The sequence below is a fragment of the Suncus etruscus genome, chromosome 2 (assembly GCF_024139225.1).
Source record: "Suncus etruscus isolate mSunEtr1 chromosome 2, mSunEtr1.pri.cur, whole genome shotgun sequence".
Lineage (NCBI taxonomy): Eukaryota > Metazoa > Chordata > Mammalia > Eulipotyphla > Soricidae > Suncus > Suncus etruscus.
Window position 1 is genome coordinate 112,644,932 of NC_064849.1, and position 20,389 is coordinate 112,665,320.

Here is a 20,389-nt window from a genome sequence, read left to right on the forward strand (position 1 = left end):
AAATGAGAATAGGTTAATTTTGATAATCTCAGAACTATAAAATGCTTTTTTATTAAAAAAAAAAAAAAGAAAAGAAAAGAACAAAAAACCCAGAACACTAATGGCTCACCAAATAACTCCTGAATGCTTTAAATTTCTCAGTCACAGTGAAAACTATGTGTGGCTTTGAGTTCTGTGTTATTATAGAAACAATGGTTAACAACAACAAAGAGCTCTACTAGTAGCAATCAAAACCAAAAACTTATTGGACTTCCATAGTCTAAATATTTAGAGTCTTTCTTATTCCTTGCTATCCCAATTCTATCCCCTAACTGTTCATTCCACGCTATCTGCAGAACTCTGGTCAAGCCACCACCACCACCTCCAGTGCCTGGACAAATTCAAAAGCATCCCAACACTCTGCATGGATTATATCCTCCTCAGCAGCATTCAGTAGTAACTGAAGTATGCACAGCTATGCCATATCAGTCTGTGCCTCATCAAAACCATCCAACAGATGCTCATTACCTGGGGAGGTTTAACTACCTACCAAATCCCAAGTGATATGGTTCCTCTCTCCTTCTCCAGGCTAACTTTGTACCATCTCCCCTTCAGACATTCTTTATTTCCTAAAATAAACTATGTCCCTTCCATTCTGTACCTAGTTTTTGACCCCTGGTAAACTCTTCATCCCTACATTGTGTTGGTTTGTTTAGGGAAGCACCAGATCAACCAAAGCACATCAACCCTTGAGGCTCCCCTAGTTCCTGTTAGAAGTTATTTTTAATTCCACTTCTTCCGACAAATTTTCTCTGGTGTTCTTAAAATAGGCTGACTTTGGGGGAGTGAGGGGAAATGGAGCCATGTTCTCCCAGCACCCAAGAGCTCTCTAGTGAACTTCTTAGTTGTAATTACAGGTCAACGAGTCTGCAAGGATCTATAACAGACAAACCATGCACAGTGTAAGTAATATGCCAACACTAAGTATGTAGTATCTGTGCTAACATTCATACAGTAATGCACTGTCTAATGACAAGTTTAATGTCTAGAAGTGGCATTAGGTAATTTCACCCTTATGTGAATGTAATAGCATGTTCTTACATAAACATAAATGTGATAGTCTAACAGACACTTGTCTAGCTATAGGAACCACCATATATAAAGTCATATTTTTTAATTGACTAAGATTTCTTATGATCCTATATCTTTATCCACCTGTCATGGTAATCCTAATGTTAATATTGAACTACATCCCATAATAAAAGTGCAGTGAAGAGAAGCAAAAGGGCTGAGTGCTACGATCAGAATTTGAATCAGAAAATTGTCCATAGAGCTCTACTGCAGTATCTCCTTCAAATACCAACTGGATAGATTCATGGCATTTTATTCTGTTTTGAGCATAAATATTCACAGAGCTACTCAGGGAGCTGAATGCTCCTAATAAGTCTGCCAATTTATTTTCCTTTCTATGTATAAAAACCCCAACAAAAAGAACCAAAACAATGTTCTCAGGTCTACATTGCCTTCTTTATTAAGAAAATAAAAAAATACCACATATCCTTAGGAAGGATTTTTTTTTTGATAGACCATTAGTAACAATACCAGGAACTTGGGATTGAAGAGAAAAAAGTCCAGATACATCAGCTCTGATAACATACTCACACTGCTGCATTGTAAAAAATAAAAAAAAAGTGTTATGAGGCTGGAATAGTAATAGGGTACCTGCTCAAAAGATGTTCAGTGGACAGGGGTGCAGATTTCAAAAAAACAGTAGGATACAGTAGGGTACTTGCATTGTATGCAACTAATCTACTTTCAATCCCTGGCACCCAAGCACACCAGGAGTGCAGTCATGAGTAAGACTAAGAACTGTCCAATATAGCTCAAAAGTCAAAAATAAGTAAACATATGTCCTCTAAATTTCAGTATCCTAATGACATAACAAGAGAACTAACTTCAGTTTAGAGATGCCCTTAGACTTTTCACCTATGTTTTTTTTATTGACCATGAAACTCTTTATCTTCAAATATGAATAGAGTAATCCTTAGAATCTCCTCTAATATTAGGATTTATTTATGTGAAATATGTAGGAGGTGAAAACAGAAACAACCAAGTTAGTCATCAGCGACCATTATTTAGTATTTGGCGGAAGGTAGGTCTCCCCAGGCTGCGTTCAAACAATTCTATGGCTAACACCTAAAATACTTAGTCAATTTTTCCTGGCTTATCTGAGCTGCATTACCAAAAATGAAACCTCCCCTAAAATTTAACCCCACTAAATTTTAATAAATATATGACTTAGTAATTCTTTAGGGAGAGGATTACTTTTATAGACTTTCAGTTTTTGGTTTTTATTCCTTAAATCCAACAAGACCTATAATATAAGGGAGCTGGATATAACTTTTAATGCAGTACAGCATTCTTGGAATTGTAACAAGCTAAGTTTGGGAAGGAAGCTATTTTTATTCATTGTGTGAAACACCTGCATAATTAGTAAACCAACAGAGCACCCCCCCCCAATAAATAAAACACACACACACACACACACACACACACACAAATTCTTAATGTTTGCTGAGATTCCTAGTTCACTCTAAAATAGAGTTAAAATCAGGACATGATTAACGATTTATATTGTGTTTTCTGTATGTATGTATGTATGGACGGTGTGAAATTATTTAAAATAGAATCTGGATTTCATAAAAGAAACTTTAATTTACTGTAATATATTAAAAAAAAACAACAACACAAAAAAAACTCACAAAAATCCTCGACTTTTAGCCAGAGACATAGCAGGTAGTGGAAATAATATAGAGTCAGTAGGGTGCTTTCCTTTCACACAAGCAACTCAACCTAGATTTAATATCTGGCACCAAATATGGTCCCTGAGCCCTGCCAGGTGTGATTCCTGAATAGAGAGCAAGGAGTAAGCCAGGGGCACTATTGAGCTCACAACCTAAAGAGAAAAATAAAATCCTAAAGCAGATAACAGAATTTGACTTTATTATATCTTGTTCTTCTTGTTGAATCAACATATTTGCAGCTTGGGAGGCCGGAGAGATAGCATGGAGGTAAGGCATCTGCCTAGCATGCAGAAGGTAGATGGTTCGAATCCTGGAATCCCATAAGGTCCACTGAGCCTGCCAGGAGCGATTTCTGAGTGGAGAGCCAGGAGTAACCCCTGAGCACTGCTGGGTGTAACCCAAAAACCAAAAACCAAAAACCAAAAAAAGAAAAAAAAAATATATATATATATTGCAGCTAATATGCTGTTTAAAGGTTTATTCAAACGTGAATATTCTAAATATTTAAAGCCTTATCAAATATAGAAAATGAATATATTTTAGATTTCTAGCAAATTATTATGATCCTTTTCTACTTTAACAAGGACATATTATTTGAAAAATTTGCTGGTGTTATGGTGAGGGGGTGGTTTTGGTGTCTGGGTCAGACCCAGCTGTCCTTGGGGCTATTTCCACATGGGAGGTCCATGTGGTGCTAGGAATCGAATCCAGGGCATCTCCATAATATATGTGTGCTCCAGTACCTTGAGCCATCTGCTAGGGCAGCCATTACTTAACAATCCAAAGATAATAATATACCCTTTTAGATAATTTGTCTTTTTACAATGCCAAATGTTTGGCTTTCTCTAGACTTTTTTTTTTAATGATTCGTTATGTTAAAATGTGATCTTAAGGCTCTGGAGTTCATTTTCATAAATTAAATATTTATGAAGTCTAGAAGTTAACAACTACTCCAACAACAAACTCCTTGTAAGTATACAGTCAAGGAATTCACTTGAGACAATTCACTTTTGTTTCTAATCAAATTACAAGCTACTCAAGTATTTTTCTCTATAAAACACACACACACACACACACACACACACACACACAGACACACCTTGTTCAGTAGTATTATTTTCTTGGCCCTATAGCTTTATTAAGCTAAACACCTTTTTTAACTTACATCAAAGGTTAAAAGATAGTTGAAATTAACATTTCAAAAAAGTCTGGGTTCCCTTTCACTCCAAAGGAAAGACAGGTTACTTTGCTTTGCTGAAATTAAATAGATATACTCTAGGAAATTAAGTGGGCACACAGGCAGCAGAGATCATGGCTTGCTCTTGGCTCTGTGCTCAGGAATTACTCCTAGTGGTTCTTTCTTAGTGGACCATATGTGGTATCAGGAATATACTGCTGTCAACTGCATGTAAGGAAATACCTTAAGCCCTGTATTATTTCTCTGAACTCTAATATTTCATACTTGGGAGGGTAGACCACATACCAGAGGAGCTTAGGGCTTATTATTCCTGGTTCTATCCTTAGAGACTGACTTAATGGTGCTGAGGACTTTCCGTGTTGTTGGCTATGAACTAAAAACAACCATGTGCAAGTTAAACATCTTAATCCATGTACTATCACTCTGATCCCAATAATTCATTCTTTTTTTTAACTTGATTGATTGATTGATTGATTGGTTGTTGGGCCACACCCATCGGTGCTCAGGGGTTACTCCTGGCTCTGCACTCAGAAATTGCCCCTGCAGGCTGGGGGACTATATGGGATTCTGGGAATCACACTAGGTCCTTCCCAGGTCAGCCACATTCAATGTAAATGTCCTACCGATGTGCTTTCTCTCTGACCCCAAATACTTCAATCTTAACTGGCCTCATTTTATCAAAGCATTAGAGAAAAAAGAATAAACATTTTATTATCAGTCATATAAACATAGGGCTATTAATAATTTATACATATTCTCTAGTTTTTAATTAAAAATCTTGCTTTGCCTATTTTAATTTTAAAAGTAAAGGCAAATTTGATTTTCATCAAGAAGAAATTGTATATATTTTACAATCTATAATTATTTCACTTCAGGGATCACACTTTATAAACTCCTTGATAATATATATGATGTTTAAACTTGCTTTAGTTATAGAAAACGTAACAAATCATTTTGTGTTTGCAGTTTCTTTAAAGATTGTGTGTTTAAAATCTGTCTTTAGTATAACACTAGATCAAGGGATCTGAATATTTTGGAAAGCTTTGGCATACATAAATCATTGCTTATGAAGAAAAAGGAACCCACCGTTTCAGACCACCAGTAGTGCTCATGCACACTTAAGTTGCCACATTCTTATGATCACAGGCATGTTTTGGTAAAGTATAAAATTAACATTTCTTGCTTATTCTCTGGTAAATCTGAATTGGTACAGTGGTGTCTTTTTCATAAATTTGTTTGCCATTCACTGTTTTTTTATTAATGACCTTTGTAAGTTTTATTTTATTAATTAGATTCTAAATATTATGAAGGAACGGGATTGTGCTCTTTAAGTGGGAAAGCTATAAATTCGAATCCCAAACCAGTATTTTTAACAGCAAATTTTCTTTTTATATTAGTCTTTTAAATGAGAGAGCCTGTAAGTAACACTCAACTTTTATAGAGTTGAGTCTTGATCCTTTCCATCATGAATGATCCTCCTTTTATCTCTAGAACCAGGCTCTCCCACCTCCCTACCTCTCACATTGCAAGCTCACTTGCAAAAGTAACTCCTGGACTCTGTCATTTCTTTTCCTAGTCATCTACTATTTGTCCTTTACTTTACAACCTTCTTTCTACATCTTTAATCTTCAGTTACATACAAACATAGACCATGGTTACTAGCAAAAAGACCTATCTCAAAGACATAGCTCAAATGCTGACAGGCTTTCTAGGTCTGCTGAGAACTGAAATCAGTATGGTTGATTCTTCTCTGCTCACTACCCTCTAAATCTCTTGTCATCATCCACGTGCTTCTCTGATCACAGAATTAATTGACCAAAAGTAGCCACCTCTTTTCTCTTATATCCTTACATCATATTAAGCATATAATAATAATCATCACCATCACCATCATCACACCAGTTAATCCTAACTCCAATCTGCCTTGCATCCAGTCGCATGAAACCTCAAAGTAATGTCTTCTCACCACCATTTTCGTACATGCCTTTCTTTCCTTAAGTAAGTAAAACAGATTTTGTTTCCCTTGTCAGTGCCAGTGAAGGCAAGCTTTCTCCCTTATAATGCTTTATTGGGTGATTTTTTTCTTTTAGTGAAAATGGGCCTCACCTGGTGGTATCTAGGAGACAATGTGGCGCCAAGAACCAAACCAGGACCTCGACTCCTACATGTACAGCAAGCAACCCTGTCTTTGAGCTATTTCTCTAGCCGACTTGTAGTGTTTTTTATATTATTTCATCCTCTTTACATCATACTAAATTCTGATTACCCACCTGCCAACTTTCTCGGAGAGTTTGCTCATTTATCTAAATGAATTCAGTTTTAGGTTACTGTTTATCAATTTCTTGCTTCTATTTTAATAAAAAAAAAAAAACTCTCCAGGGGCCGGAGAGATAGCATGGAGATAAGGTGTTTGCCTTGCATACAGAAGGATGGTGGTTCGAATCCTGGCATCCCATATGGTCTCCTGAGCCTGCCAGGAGCGATTTCTGAGCAAAGAGCCAGGAGTAACCCCTGAGCGCTGCCAGGTGTGACCCAAAAACCAAAATCCAAAAAAAAAAAAATTTTTTTTTAATTAAAAAAAAAAAAAACACTCTCCAAACTAATTACCATTAAAGCTGTCCTCCAACTCTAAAGCTTCAGATCTTCAAACTAGCTAACTAGCTGCTTTAATTCACTAACAGAAATGTTGGATTATAACTAGCCATGCTCAGAGGCTATTCCTGACTTTGCGCTCAAAAATAAACCCTAGCAGTACTCAGGGACCACATGTGGTGCCAGGGACGCAAATCTGGGTCAGCAGTACGCAAGGCAAATGCTTTAATCCCTGTACTATAAATTTTAATTAATTATTTATTTTGGTTTTTGGGTCACACCCGGCAGCACTCAGGGGTTACTCCTGGCTCTACACTCAGAAATTGCTCCTGGCAGGCTTGGGGGACCATGTGGGATGCTGGGATTTGAACCACCAGCCTTCTGCATGCGAGGCAAAAACACACTACCTCCATGCTATCTCTCCGGCCCCCTGTACTATAATTTTGACTCTAGAGTTCTAAATTCCATCAAATGTTTTACATAAATAATCCTATTAAGAGATAAGAGAGTTTGAATTAATCCTTTCCAATCTTAAAGTCTCTTATTTTTATTTCTTTTCTTTTTTGTATACTGCAGTTGCTGGAATCTTTACAATGTTGAACAGAAGTGCTCAATAATGTGTAAGAGTAGGCATGCACACCTCATTCTGATTTTACTAAAAAATGACTATGTCTTTCACAAATAAGTATGATAGTAACTATATATGTTTTTGTTTTAATTGGTATCCTATAATGGCTAAAAAATTACCCTTCTGCTTCCATTTTGTTGAGAGTTAGTATGAGGAACTGATGACTTTCATTTGTGTCTCTGAATTTTCTTTTTTCTTTTAGTTTGATATTATAAAAATTGACTTTTTAATTGATTTTTGAAGCCAACCCTGCATTTCTAGTATCAAAAGATACCAAAGTTGTAATTATCCTTTTATGAGATATAATTTCCATTTACTTAACAGATACAGACTTGTGAAGCTTTTCTATTTCTTCTTGACTTTGTCTAATGGTTTACCTATCAATGAATTGATCTATTTAAATTGTCAGATTTACTGATAAGGTTATTCAGAGTAATTTTACAAAGTTTTAGTATTTATATTGATATAACTACTCTCAAAAAATGTTAGCATCTTTTTTTGAATATATTGCCTGACCAGTTTTGTCTAGAATTGTACTGATCTTCACAAAACAAAGTAAAACAAAAAAACTGTTTTCAGTTTCACTGATTTTCTCTATTGTTTCTCTATTTCATTGAGTCACACTTTGATCTTTATTGTTTTCTTCTGCTTACTTTGGATTTAAAACATTATTCACTTGTACTTCTTTGAGGTGGTAGCTGAGGTCATTGATTTGAAGTCTTTTTTTCTAATACTAGTGCTTACTGTTAAGCACTAGTCCTTTAGAGGAATCCCTCTAATTCTGATGCACTATAATTTCATTTGATGCAAAATGCTTTATTTCTTCTTCAATCCATGAGTTACTCAGTAGTAATTTAGTTCCCAAGTATTTGGGGCTTTTTCTCCCCAGACATCTTTCTGCTATTGATTTATAGTTGAATTCTACTGTGGTCTGAAAATATACTTAGTATGTTTTGAATTATTTTAAATGTATTGAGATTTGCTTTACATCCTCAGATATGGCCTAATTGGGTAAATGCACCACACACACTTGAGAATGTTCTCTGCTTTTATTGGCAAAGTGTCTTAGAAATGTTAATCAGGTTAAGTTAGCTGGCAGTGCTTGTCAAATCTATTTTATCATAGATGAGTTCCTTCCTACATGTCCTATCAAAAATTGGGAAGAGAGACTGGAGATAATATTCTAAGGGATGGAGCATATGCTTTGCCTGTGGGAGACCCGAGTTCAATTCCTGGCACTTTGTGGTCTCCGAAGCAAGCAGAAAATGAGCCCAAAAAATAAGCTAGGGCTAGCTTGTGAGGACTACTTGGGTGTGGCCCCCAAACAAAACCAAAGCACTAAGATTACCATACTGAACTCTATGATTGTGGGTATGTCTATTTCCCTGTAGTGTCCTGTCAGCCTTTTTTCTTTTGTATATTTACAAGTTGTCATTAAGAACATAAATGCTTAACATTTACGGCAGGTCCTCCTGATGATAATATCCCTTCCTTGGTCATTATGACATCAACTTTATCCCCCAGAATTAAACTTTGTTCTTAAAAATACCTTGTCAGACATATACATGGTCACTTCAATTTTTTTCTAGACTACTAACAGCATGACGTATTTGTTTCTGTTTTCTCACATTTGTGACAACCAAAACAACTTGAGATGTTTTCAAATGTTCCATCGGGAGCAAAATATTGGGACTGAGAGCCACAGCCTGGACAAAGTATTCGGAGTCACCTCAGGGAACAGCTCTGATGAGAGATACTGCACCAGCTATTCTCTGGGTGAAGATGCTCAGGTGTCTCAGGTCCCATCTCTGGATCATATACAGTAGGACTTGAGGGAGCATCCACAGTCAAAGGGCACTGAATGATCTTGAGACAAATCCATTTTACTACCTTACTAGAGTCCCAGGACTTCAAGATAACTTTGTATCAAGATCTTTCTGAGTTCAACTTAATCAGTGGCATTGAAATGACCAACTGCAGGACTCTGGGATGCAGCAACTGAAGACCACTGAACACCCTCAGATCTACGTTGAGAGACAAAAAAGCCCTAAATAAAAGCAATTGAACAAGGCATTCCCCATTAATAGAATAGTTAGGGGTATGGTTGTGTTTTCCAAATATAATCAAAGAAGCAAAAATAAATTTTATGAATGAGAAAGGGCACAGGATGGAGCCCTGGGAATGTGCCTACCTGTAGTTGATACGATGTTGTCCGGGCTTTCACTGCAGAGTTTTGACAACAGGCTGGTCTTGCCCGAGCCAGTGAGACCTATGCAGACCAGATCATATTCTGGCCGGGCGGGTGGTGGTCCCTTGCAGCAGAGTGCTCTAAAACACTGCCAAGAGAAGGGGGAAATAGGATACTGTTAAGTAAGATAACAGATGCAAAGCTCAGTAATATTTAAACCACAGCAAACAAAATTAAAAAAATAACTGTCAAAGAGGCAGGCTTGGGGGTGCAGATTACCTTGGTGACATTGATGAAGGGAAATTGACATTGGGGTGGGGTTGATACTGGAACATAGTATGCCTAAAACTAAATTACCTGTACATTACGCAGAAGACAGAGAATCTCAGAGGATGCCAGCTAACCAAGGTATCAGCGCACTATCCAGGAAGGAGGCATGCAGGTGCTTATTTGATTGCACTTCACTATTTATCATATTCTACAGATAACAAATTGGTTTATTTTGTTTTGTCTTGTTTTGCTTTTGGGCCACAGCCAATTTTATCTGGAGCTTACTCCAGGTGATGCTTAGGGAACCAAACTGAACTGGGGTGGGTCTCATGAAAGACCCTGGATCCAGCCTCAGATACTGTGTCCTGTAGTGAACTGAAGTTGTGGCAACCCAGCATGGAGTAACACATTCAACAATCCAATCACATATGCTCACTTTAGACCACTGGTCACACCTCAGACATGGAACTACTGCATGCACACTTAGCAGACTATAGTCCGGTATAACATAACTTATATACTCTTGGGGAAAAAAAAAAACATTTCATATGACTCACTGTGGTACAATCTTTCTTTTTAGTGTGTTACTCACTTTATGGTGATGGTATACAACCAAGCAGCACTGAAGTTTGTCTATACCTGACAACTTTCTCTGGGTACCCCAGACAGATTGTAACTGCGTGGCCATTTTCCTACACCTAAATACACATCTATCTCTTCAGACTAATACCTTCCCACCCACCCACCCCAAAAGCAGCAACATATAAGACTACTGGCCTGTTCTCTAAATCTCAAAACCCAAACATCACCACAAAGAGTGATGAGTGCAGTTAGAGAAATAACTACATTGAGAACTATCATAACAATGTGAATGAATGAGGGAAGTAGAAAGCCTGTCTAGAGTACAGGTGGGGTGGGGAGGAGGAAGATTTGGGACATTGGGGATGAGAATGTTGCACTGGTGAAGGGGGTATGTTCTTTACATGACTGAAACCCAACAATAATCATATCTGTAATCAATGTGTTTAAATAAAGATATTAATAAAAAATGCCCAAACATCAAAGAAAGCTTGAGGAGTTGACCCAGGTTAGAAAAGATGAAAGTTGGCCTGAAGCAATAGCACAGCAGTAGTACATTTGCCTTGCACGCAGCTGCCCAGGACAAATCTGGGTTCAATCCCCGGCATCCCATATGGTCCCCAGAGCCAGGAGCAATTTCTGAGCGCATAGCAAGGAGTAACCCCTGAGCGTCACAGGGTGTGGCCCAGAAACCAAAAATAAAATAAAATAAAATAAAATAAAATAAAATAAAATAAAATAAAATAAAATTAAAAAAGAAAAGATAAAAGTGATATATTTGTGCAATACAATGTCTCTTGAATAAAATCTTGGATCAAAAGGAAACTGATGATATAAACAACACCTTGGTGTCAGGGATGAGAGTTAGATACTTGATTCAATTCAGCAGCAACACAGACAGTTGTACTTCCTGAATATACTTTCATGTAAAAAAAAAAATAATTGTCATAGGAGAACATATACTCAAGCTAGCACCAAAGGGGCTTCAGGCCAGCACTTAATTGGTTAAGAAACATCCCCATCTCTCTGCCTTTGTATCTATGGTAAAAAGTATCATCAAATAAATAGCAAATTCTTGATTGGTGAAGCCAAGTGGAGACTTCATAGGAAAATTCCTTATACTAGTCTGGCAACTTTTTTTTGTCTCTAAATAATACTAGAACTGAAGTTCCTGTACCTATGAAAGCCCCCTTGAGCCTTCTAATTCTGTTTCTTGAACTGACCTCAGGTACAACTCTTTAGGGTTCAAGAAAAGGCACTAGAGAAACTAAAAATCACTTATGCTGTTTTGATCTTCCTACTTACTTGACATCCACTTACTAGGAAGCACTTTGGGTCAAAAACAAAAATAAAACAAAACAGAAAAACTGGTTCCTTCACACTCAGGTGCAATCTGAAAACTGATTGGCGGACCAACTCTCATAAATCAAACTTGATTATTTCTCTGCCTCACTTCACAGATAGAATTAGTCAACAAGTCTAGTCTGAATAACATCTGAAATATCCCTGAAAACTGTCTAGCTTCTTACAGACCAAGGCACCATCTCCTAAGCAGCATGGACATTTGCCCACTGGTTCCAGTACATTAACTCCTGACCTGTCTAGTCTACATGTGGCAGCCTTCCTGATAGTTCACAACACTGAACTCTCTTAGCTCTCATTAGTAAATTTCTAATTGTTCTTGGGTACACTTAACATGACCTGAAAGGCCCTTCATGATCCCTTCTATAAATGTTTCAATTTTATATGCCCTCCATTCTTACCCCCAAGCCCAGCCCACTCCTTGTCTCACCATAAGAAAGCTCTTACACTCCAAGGCGTGGAAATTCCACATCCATGCTTCTCCTAGCTCCTAGTGTGGCTAAATCGTCCTCCGCTTTTTAGGCCTCAAATTAAGCAGCCCTTCCTCAGGGCCACCTGCTCTGATCTTAAGAATATGCTAGCAATTTGTGTAAGCTCTCACAGCATGACTGTGAATTGACCACACAGACAATTATAGTTTCTTATTTATCGCCAGACTGTGGGAACCGTATCTGGTTATCTTTATCTCAGTGTCCTCTGTACATAGCAGAGCACATGGCATAGAATCCACATGCAATGAATAATTGCTGAACAGAGAATTAATGAGATTTAAAGTTCACCTGAAAAAAGGAAAAATAAAAAGCCAAGAGAAAAGCTGATGTATGCTCTCTCTGGGTCCCCTATTCTTCCAGAAAATAGTGCCAAAATAAGAAAAATCCTTGGCTTTCCACTTCTCTTCAAAGCCAAAAGTTAGCCCAGTTCCAAGAGTGGTTTTTCATGTATAGGATCTACTTTCTCAATATGACAAAGTTTCTTTTTTGTCCTGAATTCACTTTAAATTGCGTTTTAAGTGGTTCTGCCTATTCTGGTAAACAAGTCTATGATCGCCTAATCCATATTCCTCATGGATTTATTAAACTCTAATCATATTTCCTCTCAGGCTCTTCAAGCCCAAGGAGTTATAATTATTTCAGTATGCCTTCATATAGCCCCGCCTGTCCCTTCATCTTACGAGCTGCTCTTCATTGGCTTGACTTCAGCGCCATAATACCTTCTGTTACAAGATTAATGACCACAGCCATAAACAGCACTCTAGATGCCAATGCAACATATCCCAGCCAGATTCCTATGAAGGCGGCAAATTTTTCCTCTTCTTGAGTCTCCCGAATTTATGAGAAGAGTTCTTTTAAGAGGAAGAGATATATGTATAACTTTGTGCATATATGTAAGATATGTATTCTATATACCTTATCAAAGTGTGTCCCCTCAAAGATAGCCCATGCCATCCACTATTCACTTAAATAAACTTTGCCAGGTTAAACCATGGCAGATAAAAATTGCTCTTCACAGCCCAGGGGGCAAGGGAGGAGAATATGAAATGCATGTTGGGAACAGGGGTGGAGGGAGGACAACACTAGTGGTGGGAATACCCCTGATTCAATGTCACTATGTACCTTAAATATTACTGTGAAATATCTGCAATTCACTTTGTTCACAATAAAATTGATTTTTTTAAAAAATCACTCTTCACAGGCTAGAGTGATAACAGGGATAGGGGCAGGGCATGTGCCTTGCATGTTGTAGACCCAGGTTCAATTTCCCCAGTATCCCATATCAATTTCCCACATTATTTTCTCAGTATCCCTGAACTTACCAGGAGTGATTCCTCAGTATAGATGGTCAGAAGTAACTCATGAGCATCACAAAGGCATAATTTATTTATTAATTAAAATTTAAAAATAACTCTTCATGGGTATACTCTCATATTGGGCTGTTTTGAACCTTGTGGGGGAGGACAGAGGGGAACAACATTATTCCTGACATAATGAACTTCAGTCTTGTGCTTAACTTCTCTGCCAGAGAGAGAATGGCCCAAATGACCATAATTCTTCAATAAAAACTTCAATTAAATAAAAAGGCAAATGTGACCTAGTGGTTGAGGGTCTGCCTAAAAGGTGCCAAGTCCTGGGTTAAAAAAAATCCAGGAGAGAGGAGAAAAGAGAGAAAAAGAGGAAATAATTCCATCAAAATGAACTAGCAGGTGAATGACTTCTATGTTGCCAATATAGACTTCTTAATATACCAGTATTGCTTTGGCCAAAAACTCCAAAGTTTAATGTTCTTGGGATTTTTTTTTTGTTTGTTTGTTTTGTTTGTTTGTTTTTGGGTCACACCTGGCTCAGGGGTTACTCCTGGCTCTTCACTCAGAAATCGCTGCTGGCAGGCTTGGGAGACCATATGGGATGCCGGGATTTGAACCACCGTCCTTTTGCATGCAAGACAAACACCTTACCTCCATGCTATCTCTCCAGCCCCCAAAGTTTAATGTTCTTTTAAAAAAATATTGTAAGTGTGGGAGTGTATAGGGGAAAGTGGGTGGATATCTCCAAATGTTGGAGCACGTGTTTTGCGTGTGGAAGTATAATTTTAATCCTAACACCCCATGGTGCCCTGGTGATCCCCAGCACCACTGCACCGAAGTATTACCAGATCACCAGCTCCAGCACCCGAGATCAGGACCACCTGCATCACCAAACCAAGCATTACGCAGAGTAGCTCCCAGATCCCCAATTCCACCCCCAATGAATAACTAAGTCCTGTGTAAAAACTTTGCAACCAGGTACATTCACATCTACATCAACTACTACAGACTGCCATATTATTCTAAAACAGTTTTGATATTAAAGGCAATTTGATAAAGACATCCCACTCCATTCCTTTAGCTCCTTTCTATCCCCTCCCCCCCACCATACTGTGTATCATCTTCATCCTTCTGATAAAGATGATACAAGACATCCAATGTAACTTCTCTCTGCTCCCCTCAACCTCTCTAAATTTTAGGCTCTGCATTTCCCACTAAGACAGATAAAAATCATCCAAAATTCCTCGATCCACTATAGTGAAAGGAAATAAGGCATTTTCAAAGATAAAGGGTAAAAAAATAGATTACCAATGGTGATATGGCTGAATCTTTAAAATAACAGAACCTTTGACGATCCATTTCAAATAAGCAAATCCTCTGGTGAACAAGAACAGTGTCAGATTTTGAGTCAACAGGACAAGACTTTTATGAATATACCACTTCAGATGGAGGGCGAGCGTTCATGTTTTTTAATCAGTTCCTTCAAAACGTACACAGTTTAAACTGGTTTTTCATTTTAAAACTTAATGAAGCTTTGGATCTCATAGTCAATTGACTTAAAATTACTCATTTTGGCCTCTAGACTATACTGTACCAAAGTTCATTGTGTTTGTCTCCTAAAGCAGCTCTGGCATTGTTGCAAGTAAGCCCCTTTCACTGTTGTACAATGCTCAACACAATGCCGTCGGCAGTCCTGACAGCGAGCAGCAAACTCAGGCCCCATTCCCAGGCCAGACACTAAGGCATTGTATAACTCCGTCCGGCCCATAAACCTAGTCAAGCTTCAGTCTCACCAGGATTAACCCAGACCGTTTTAACACTCATCCCACTTCCTTCCTTCAGGAGGTTTTAAGGCATCAGTTCAATGAATTACACTCTAAGCAAAGCGCTCCTGAGGTAAACAGCTGTCCATAGTGGTGCTTATTTTCCAAAGGTATCTCAGATGACAGTCAGCTTCCTTGGACAAGTGCCTGGCAGACTACCGGGCCCCCCAGACAGTGGCACGTCCCCTCCTACCCGCCCACAGCAGCCGCCACCTGCTCCATCCACTGCAGTTCAGTCGCAGCCTGAACTGCGGTCACACAAACTTTGCAGCAGGGGCTAGAGGAGAGGCGGGGGCCAGGGGCGCAAGGGTTGGAGAGGCACAACCAAGGTCATGGGCTCAGTTGCACAGACCTTTTCACATGGGGTCCATTAGGACCTGCTGCCTTTTCAAGGTTCCCTGTGGAGTTCCCTCTTATGATGTCAAGTCACTCCCTAAGCTTCATCCTCACGTGCTCACTCAGGCTGCTCCCAGCACTACATGTGAGGAAACATGAGGAAAAGAGAATGGTTGGAAACACCAATAATAACACTGTTTGTGACAGAATTTGGCTAAAAGCACCTAATCATATCATCTTCAGCTCAAAAGCGGATTCATTCAAGCATATCAACAAAATCTTTAGGAAGCGTTGCTTGAAGAAAGGTTATCCCACCTGTGAAGTGGGATTTCTGCTCATAAACTGCGAGAGAAAAATAAAGACTTGCACATCAGTCTGATGGCTGAATACCATGACAGCAAGACTGACCACAAATGTCCAAATTTTTGTCAAGGACAGGGCAGATGCTTGGTTAGTCTGGTAGAATTCTATACACAGCGGATGCTCCAAACCTGCTTGACAAAATGACATAAAAATCACTAGTGAGCCTTTGACTATGCATGACCTAACTTCTTTTTGCATTACCACTTTCACACCAGACCCTCCAAAACAGTGGTCCTCAAACTATGGCCCATGTATTTGTATCTGTTTTGTTTCTTCTTTGCAAAATAAGATATATGCAGTGTGCATAAGAATTTGTTCATAAGTTTTGTTTTTACTATAGTCAGACCCTCCAACGGTCCAATGGCCCCCTATTTAAAAAGTTTAAGGACCCCTGCTCCCAAGGGTGCAGGAATGCCATCCTGGCCCTCCCTATTGCCAGTTTGGTGAGTTTCTCACCAAAGTTCTGCTCACATGGCTCCTCCCCAGGATGCCATTCTCCAATGCCATTAGAAAAAATTTTCTGCTCACCCACAGTTCTCTACACTGATCTTCAGCTCTAAAGTAAGTACCCTGCACACGCAATTTTTCTTAATTCTTGCCTATATTAGATGCTAGAACTATACACACTCACCCAGAGACCTAGTTATCCTTGGTACAGAGTCTCTCTATATGGTTTATAATGTTTACTCTGACTGCTCCCCAGGCTGGGCCAGGCACCAAAACAGAGGAGCAGGATCAACTTCCAACAGCACAGTTCAAGACAGAATCTTGCTAAAACTCCTTCCACTCTGGCTCTGGCCACCACGTGGCCAATATTTCCTACCATCCTGTGTCGCTAAAGCCTTAGCCTCTGGGGCCATGACATTTGTTTCAATTGATGCTCTGTTTTTCATCATGAATACACGATTTTATTCTGGACATGATTTCAATGTGATGGAAGCTCCACTGAGCTGCTGGAAATGTTCCTCCCCCCAGTCAGACTCAGCACATCCAAATCCACTATAACTGCTCATATAAATAAGGAACTCATCAAACAAAACATGAGGGGTCCAGTGTCACATTACCAGGTTCCCTGTGCTGCTTCACAGTGGGGCATGACTTCGAGCCCAGTTAAGTCTTTGTCAGACAGATGAGATACTGATTAGTAAGAACCTACAACCAAAGAAAACTCTCCCTTATTCTGAAGTAGATGTACTTTTGAGGCCATTTGCTTTCAAAATCAGGAATAGGCACTTGTATATTTCCCACACTCACCAAAAAAGTAATAATAATAATTAGAAGTTATTACAAGGAAGTCAATTTCCAGAAGTGTGTGCTAACACACTGAACATATTTCAGGGATAAAAGACTAACAAGTATCTAGATAGGAAAAATTAGGTGACTCAAAGTATTTTCCAATCTATAGTAATAAAATGAGTCTGCATTTTGAAAATACAACAAAAGTAAGTGGTAAGGGGATTTGTGAATGCTATTTATTTAAGCTCTGGAAGAGATGTAAGGAAGGATGGGTGTCCTAGTTACACTATGACAAAACCAAAGGCAGCTGATATGCTTAGGTGGAAGATACTAGTGAAAAGCACCGTCTATGCTCCTGATTTTAAGATGTGGAAAACTGAGTCCAAGAGAGAGCATGGAGGGTAAGGTGTTTCCTTGCATGCAGAAAGCCTGGATTTGACTCCTGGCAAACAAGAGACTCCCCAGAACATGGCCAGGAATGATCATTGAGTACAGAACCAGGATTAAACTCTGAGCATTGTCAGGTTTGGCCTCCAAAATAAACAAAAGCTGAGGAAACTGAGGTTCAAAAATGTTCAAAATAACTTGCTTGAGTGGAGCCAGGTTTTTGCACCTGGTCAGTTAGGTTTGAGTAGTTCAATCACAACAGACTACAAGCAAGGAGCTGGTGTGGCATGAAGGACTGTGGCCATAGTCAGTACAGAGTACATTATCCAGGAACAGTATGAGGGACAGAGCTGGGCTCCTCTCAGAGCTGCTGAGACCTGGAGCTCTTGGTTGTGTCTATCAGTCTTGGTACAACCATCTCTGGAGTCAGGAGTCAGAGTATGGGAAATAGGATGCTGAAGGGGAGGGGTGTAGGCGTAGAAGAATGCATTTTAGTCTGTCTGTGAATGAACAGTCCCTGGCAGAAGGGTGAGATTCTATTTTGCTATTGCTTTCTTTTTTGTTGGTTTGTTGATGATGTTTCAGGCCACACCCAATGATGCTTAAGGTTACTCCTGGCTCAGGAATTACTCCTAGCAAAGCTCTGGGGAATACACAGGAAGCCAGGGATGGAACCTGGGTTGGCTGCATGCAAGGCAAATACCCTACCCACTCTCACTCTCAGCCCATTGCCACTGCTTTCTTAACTTGCACCATCAACTCATAGCTAACTTTCCTCTTGTTCCAAGCAGAAGACCTCTCTCTTCTCGTAGAAGAGAGCGAGCGAGCAATGAGTTCCTTACGTGGGACAGAGAAAGTGGAGACAGAGTACTGTTTGTTTTTATGAAATTATTTTGTCCTCTGGAAATAACAGTCTATTAAAAGAATTTCCTGCTTTTGATATAGACTAATGGTAGAGCATATGCTTTGCATGTAAGAGATCCAAGAAGAGAAATTAGGGAGACAGAGTGACAGAGAAAAAGAGACCCAAGTTGGCTGCACAGATTTCTAATTCAAAGTATGGTAATAAAGGGAGAAATCTTTAAAAAAAAAAAAAAAAAAACAAGCCCTCTAATTTTCTCCTTTGAAATATATATGTATGCAAATTGTATCTCAATAAATAAGCCGAAGTATATAAGTACTAAGTAAGCTCATATGCTAGGTAAAACAAAATGCGTATATCTCAATAAATAAGCCTAAGTAAATAAGTACTAAGTAAGTAAGCTTATATACTAAGCAAAACAAAATGTGTTAGGGAGAGGAAAGAGAAAATACAACGGAAGAAAGTGGATGGTGTAGAAATACACATGAAGGAGATGATACATAATAGACATGCAATCTCTTCGCTAATCCTTTCTTTCTTTTCAGGAAGGAAAATGAATTTCAAATACGGCCGGTATCCTGAAGTAACTCGTGGGTCTTGCAAACAAGTGAAAAGAATGAGAGTTCAGAACGGCACCGCCAGCAGCAGGAATAATGGACAGAGCAGTGGAGTGCTGAGAAGAGGCCCTTGAGCACCAGACACATTCCAGCCAAACACTATCCCCACACTGTGAGGGCAATCCACTTTTTGAGGTGAAAAATCCGGTGGCCCTTTGAGACCCAAGTGGGAAAAACAGTCCATTGTTTTTACAGAGGACAGGTCAAACTTTTCGGCTGTATGGCTTGCTTGGAGTATAGATGAAGGCTTTGGCCTGGAATTGTCCCAGGGCTGAGGCTTCTGGCCAATACATCACCCTGCCTCAGGACACTAAGTCTGTCTTTGCCTTACCCTTTGTATTTCTCAATTCACATTCTTTTTTGGGGGGTGAAATACTCCATTATTTCTGCTTTGTTCTGGGCTGTCTCCTGTCTCTGTCCCTATTAACTCGTGGTAACAAAAGAAACAAACAGAAGCAGGGGATTTCATGCTTAGCAGCTATAGACAGTGGCCTCACGGCTTTGCAGAGGTACAGACATCTGAGACTTTGAATGAAGAGAGGACCGTGGCACTGAACTGGACCAGGGGCCCACGTGGCTCCCAGCCTGCACATCACGCATCCCTGATCAGCAACATCCAGGAACCCTGGTGAGCAACTGCAAGATAAACCACAACTGGGATTGGGGTTTTTGTTGTTGTTTTGTTCTAAGTTTGGGCATGCAACTTATGATTAGATTTAAAGTGATTAAAAGATTCTCATATATTCCTATTAATACATTCTCATATACTCAGGTCCTTTCACTGGAAACATGTTGGAGATAAGTTGTGTGTTTTGTTCTGTGAACTAAGAAACACAAAAAGGAAGCTAAGTAGAAAATAAATGGCTTATACTTAAAACTGTGATTCTTAGCTCATGATGGCTAAGTGGGGAATCTAACATGTTCATATCAACTCTAACAATACAGTATACAGTAAAATGAAGAAGTGAATTTCCCAAGAATAATGTCTATAGTGAGAACTAAACTTGATATGCCATAAGTGAACCAAATCAGACCTTCACCTTGAACTGTTTTAGATCAAGTACTAGTCCTGGAGTTTCTTTCATTGTTTTCCTCTTTTTTCTTTTTATTGTTTTCCTCTTAAAAAAAAAAAAAGATATAACTTTAGGGGCCATAGCAATAGTACAGCAGGTAGGGTACTTGCCTTAGACATGGCCACCTGGGTTTGATTCCCAGCATCTAATATGGTCTCTGGGGGAACCATGAGGATTGATTTCTGAGTACAGGAGAAACCGCTGAGCACAGCCCAAGAAACAAAACCAAAAACAAATGGGGGGAAAAAAAGGAAGAAGAAAAGAAGGAAGGACCAGGAGGGAAGGAAGGAA

At 39.1% G+C, this 20,389-nt stretch overlaps 1 protein-coding gene across 2 annotated transcripts in view; it reads right to left on the bottom strand.

The window, feature by feature from the left end:
- ARL15 (ADP ribosylation factor like GTPase 15) overlaps positions 1–20,389 on the bottom strand; it is a 468,816-nt gene that overhangs the window by 298,503 nt on the left and 149,924 nt on the right. For both annotated transcript variants that reach the window (XM_049768137.1, XM_049768136.1), the window contains one exon: positions 9,393–9,537. In XM_049768137.1, coding sequence (XP_049624094.1) covers positions 9,393–9,537 — 145 coding nt within the window. The remainder of the gene's footprint in view (positions 1–9,392; positions 9,538–20,389) is intronic.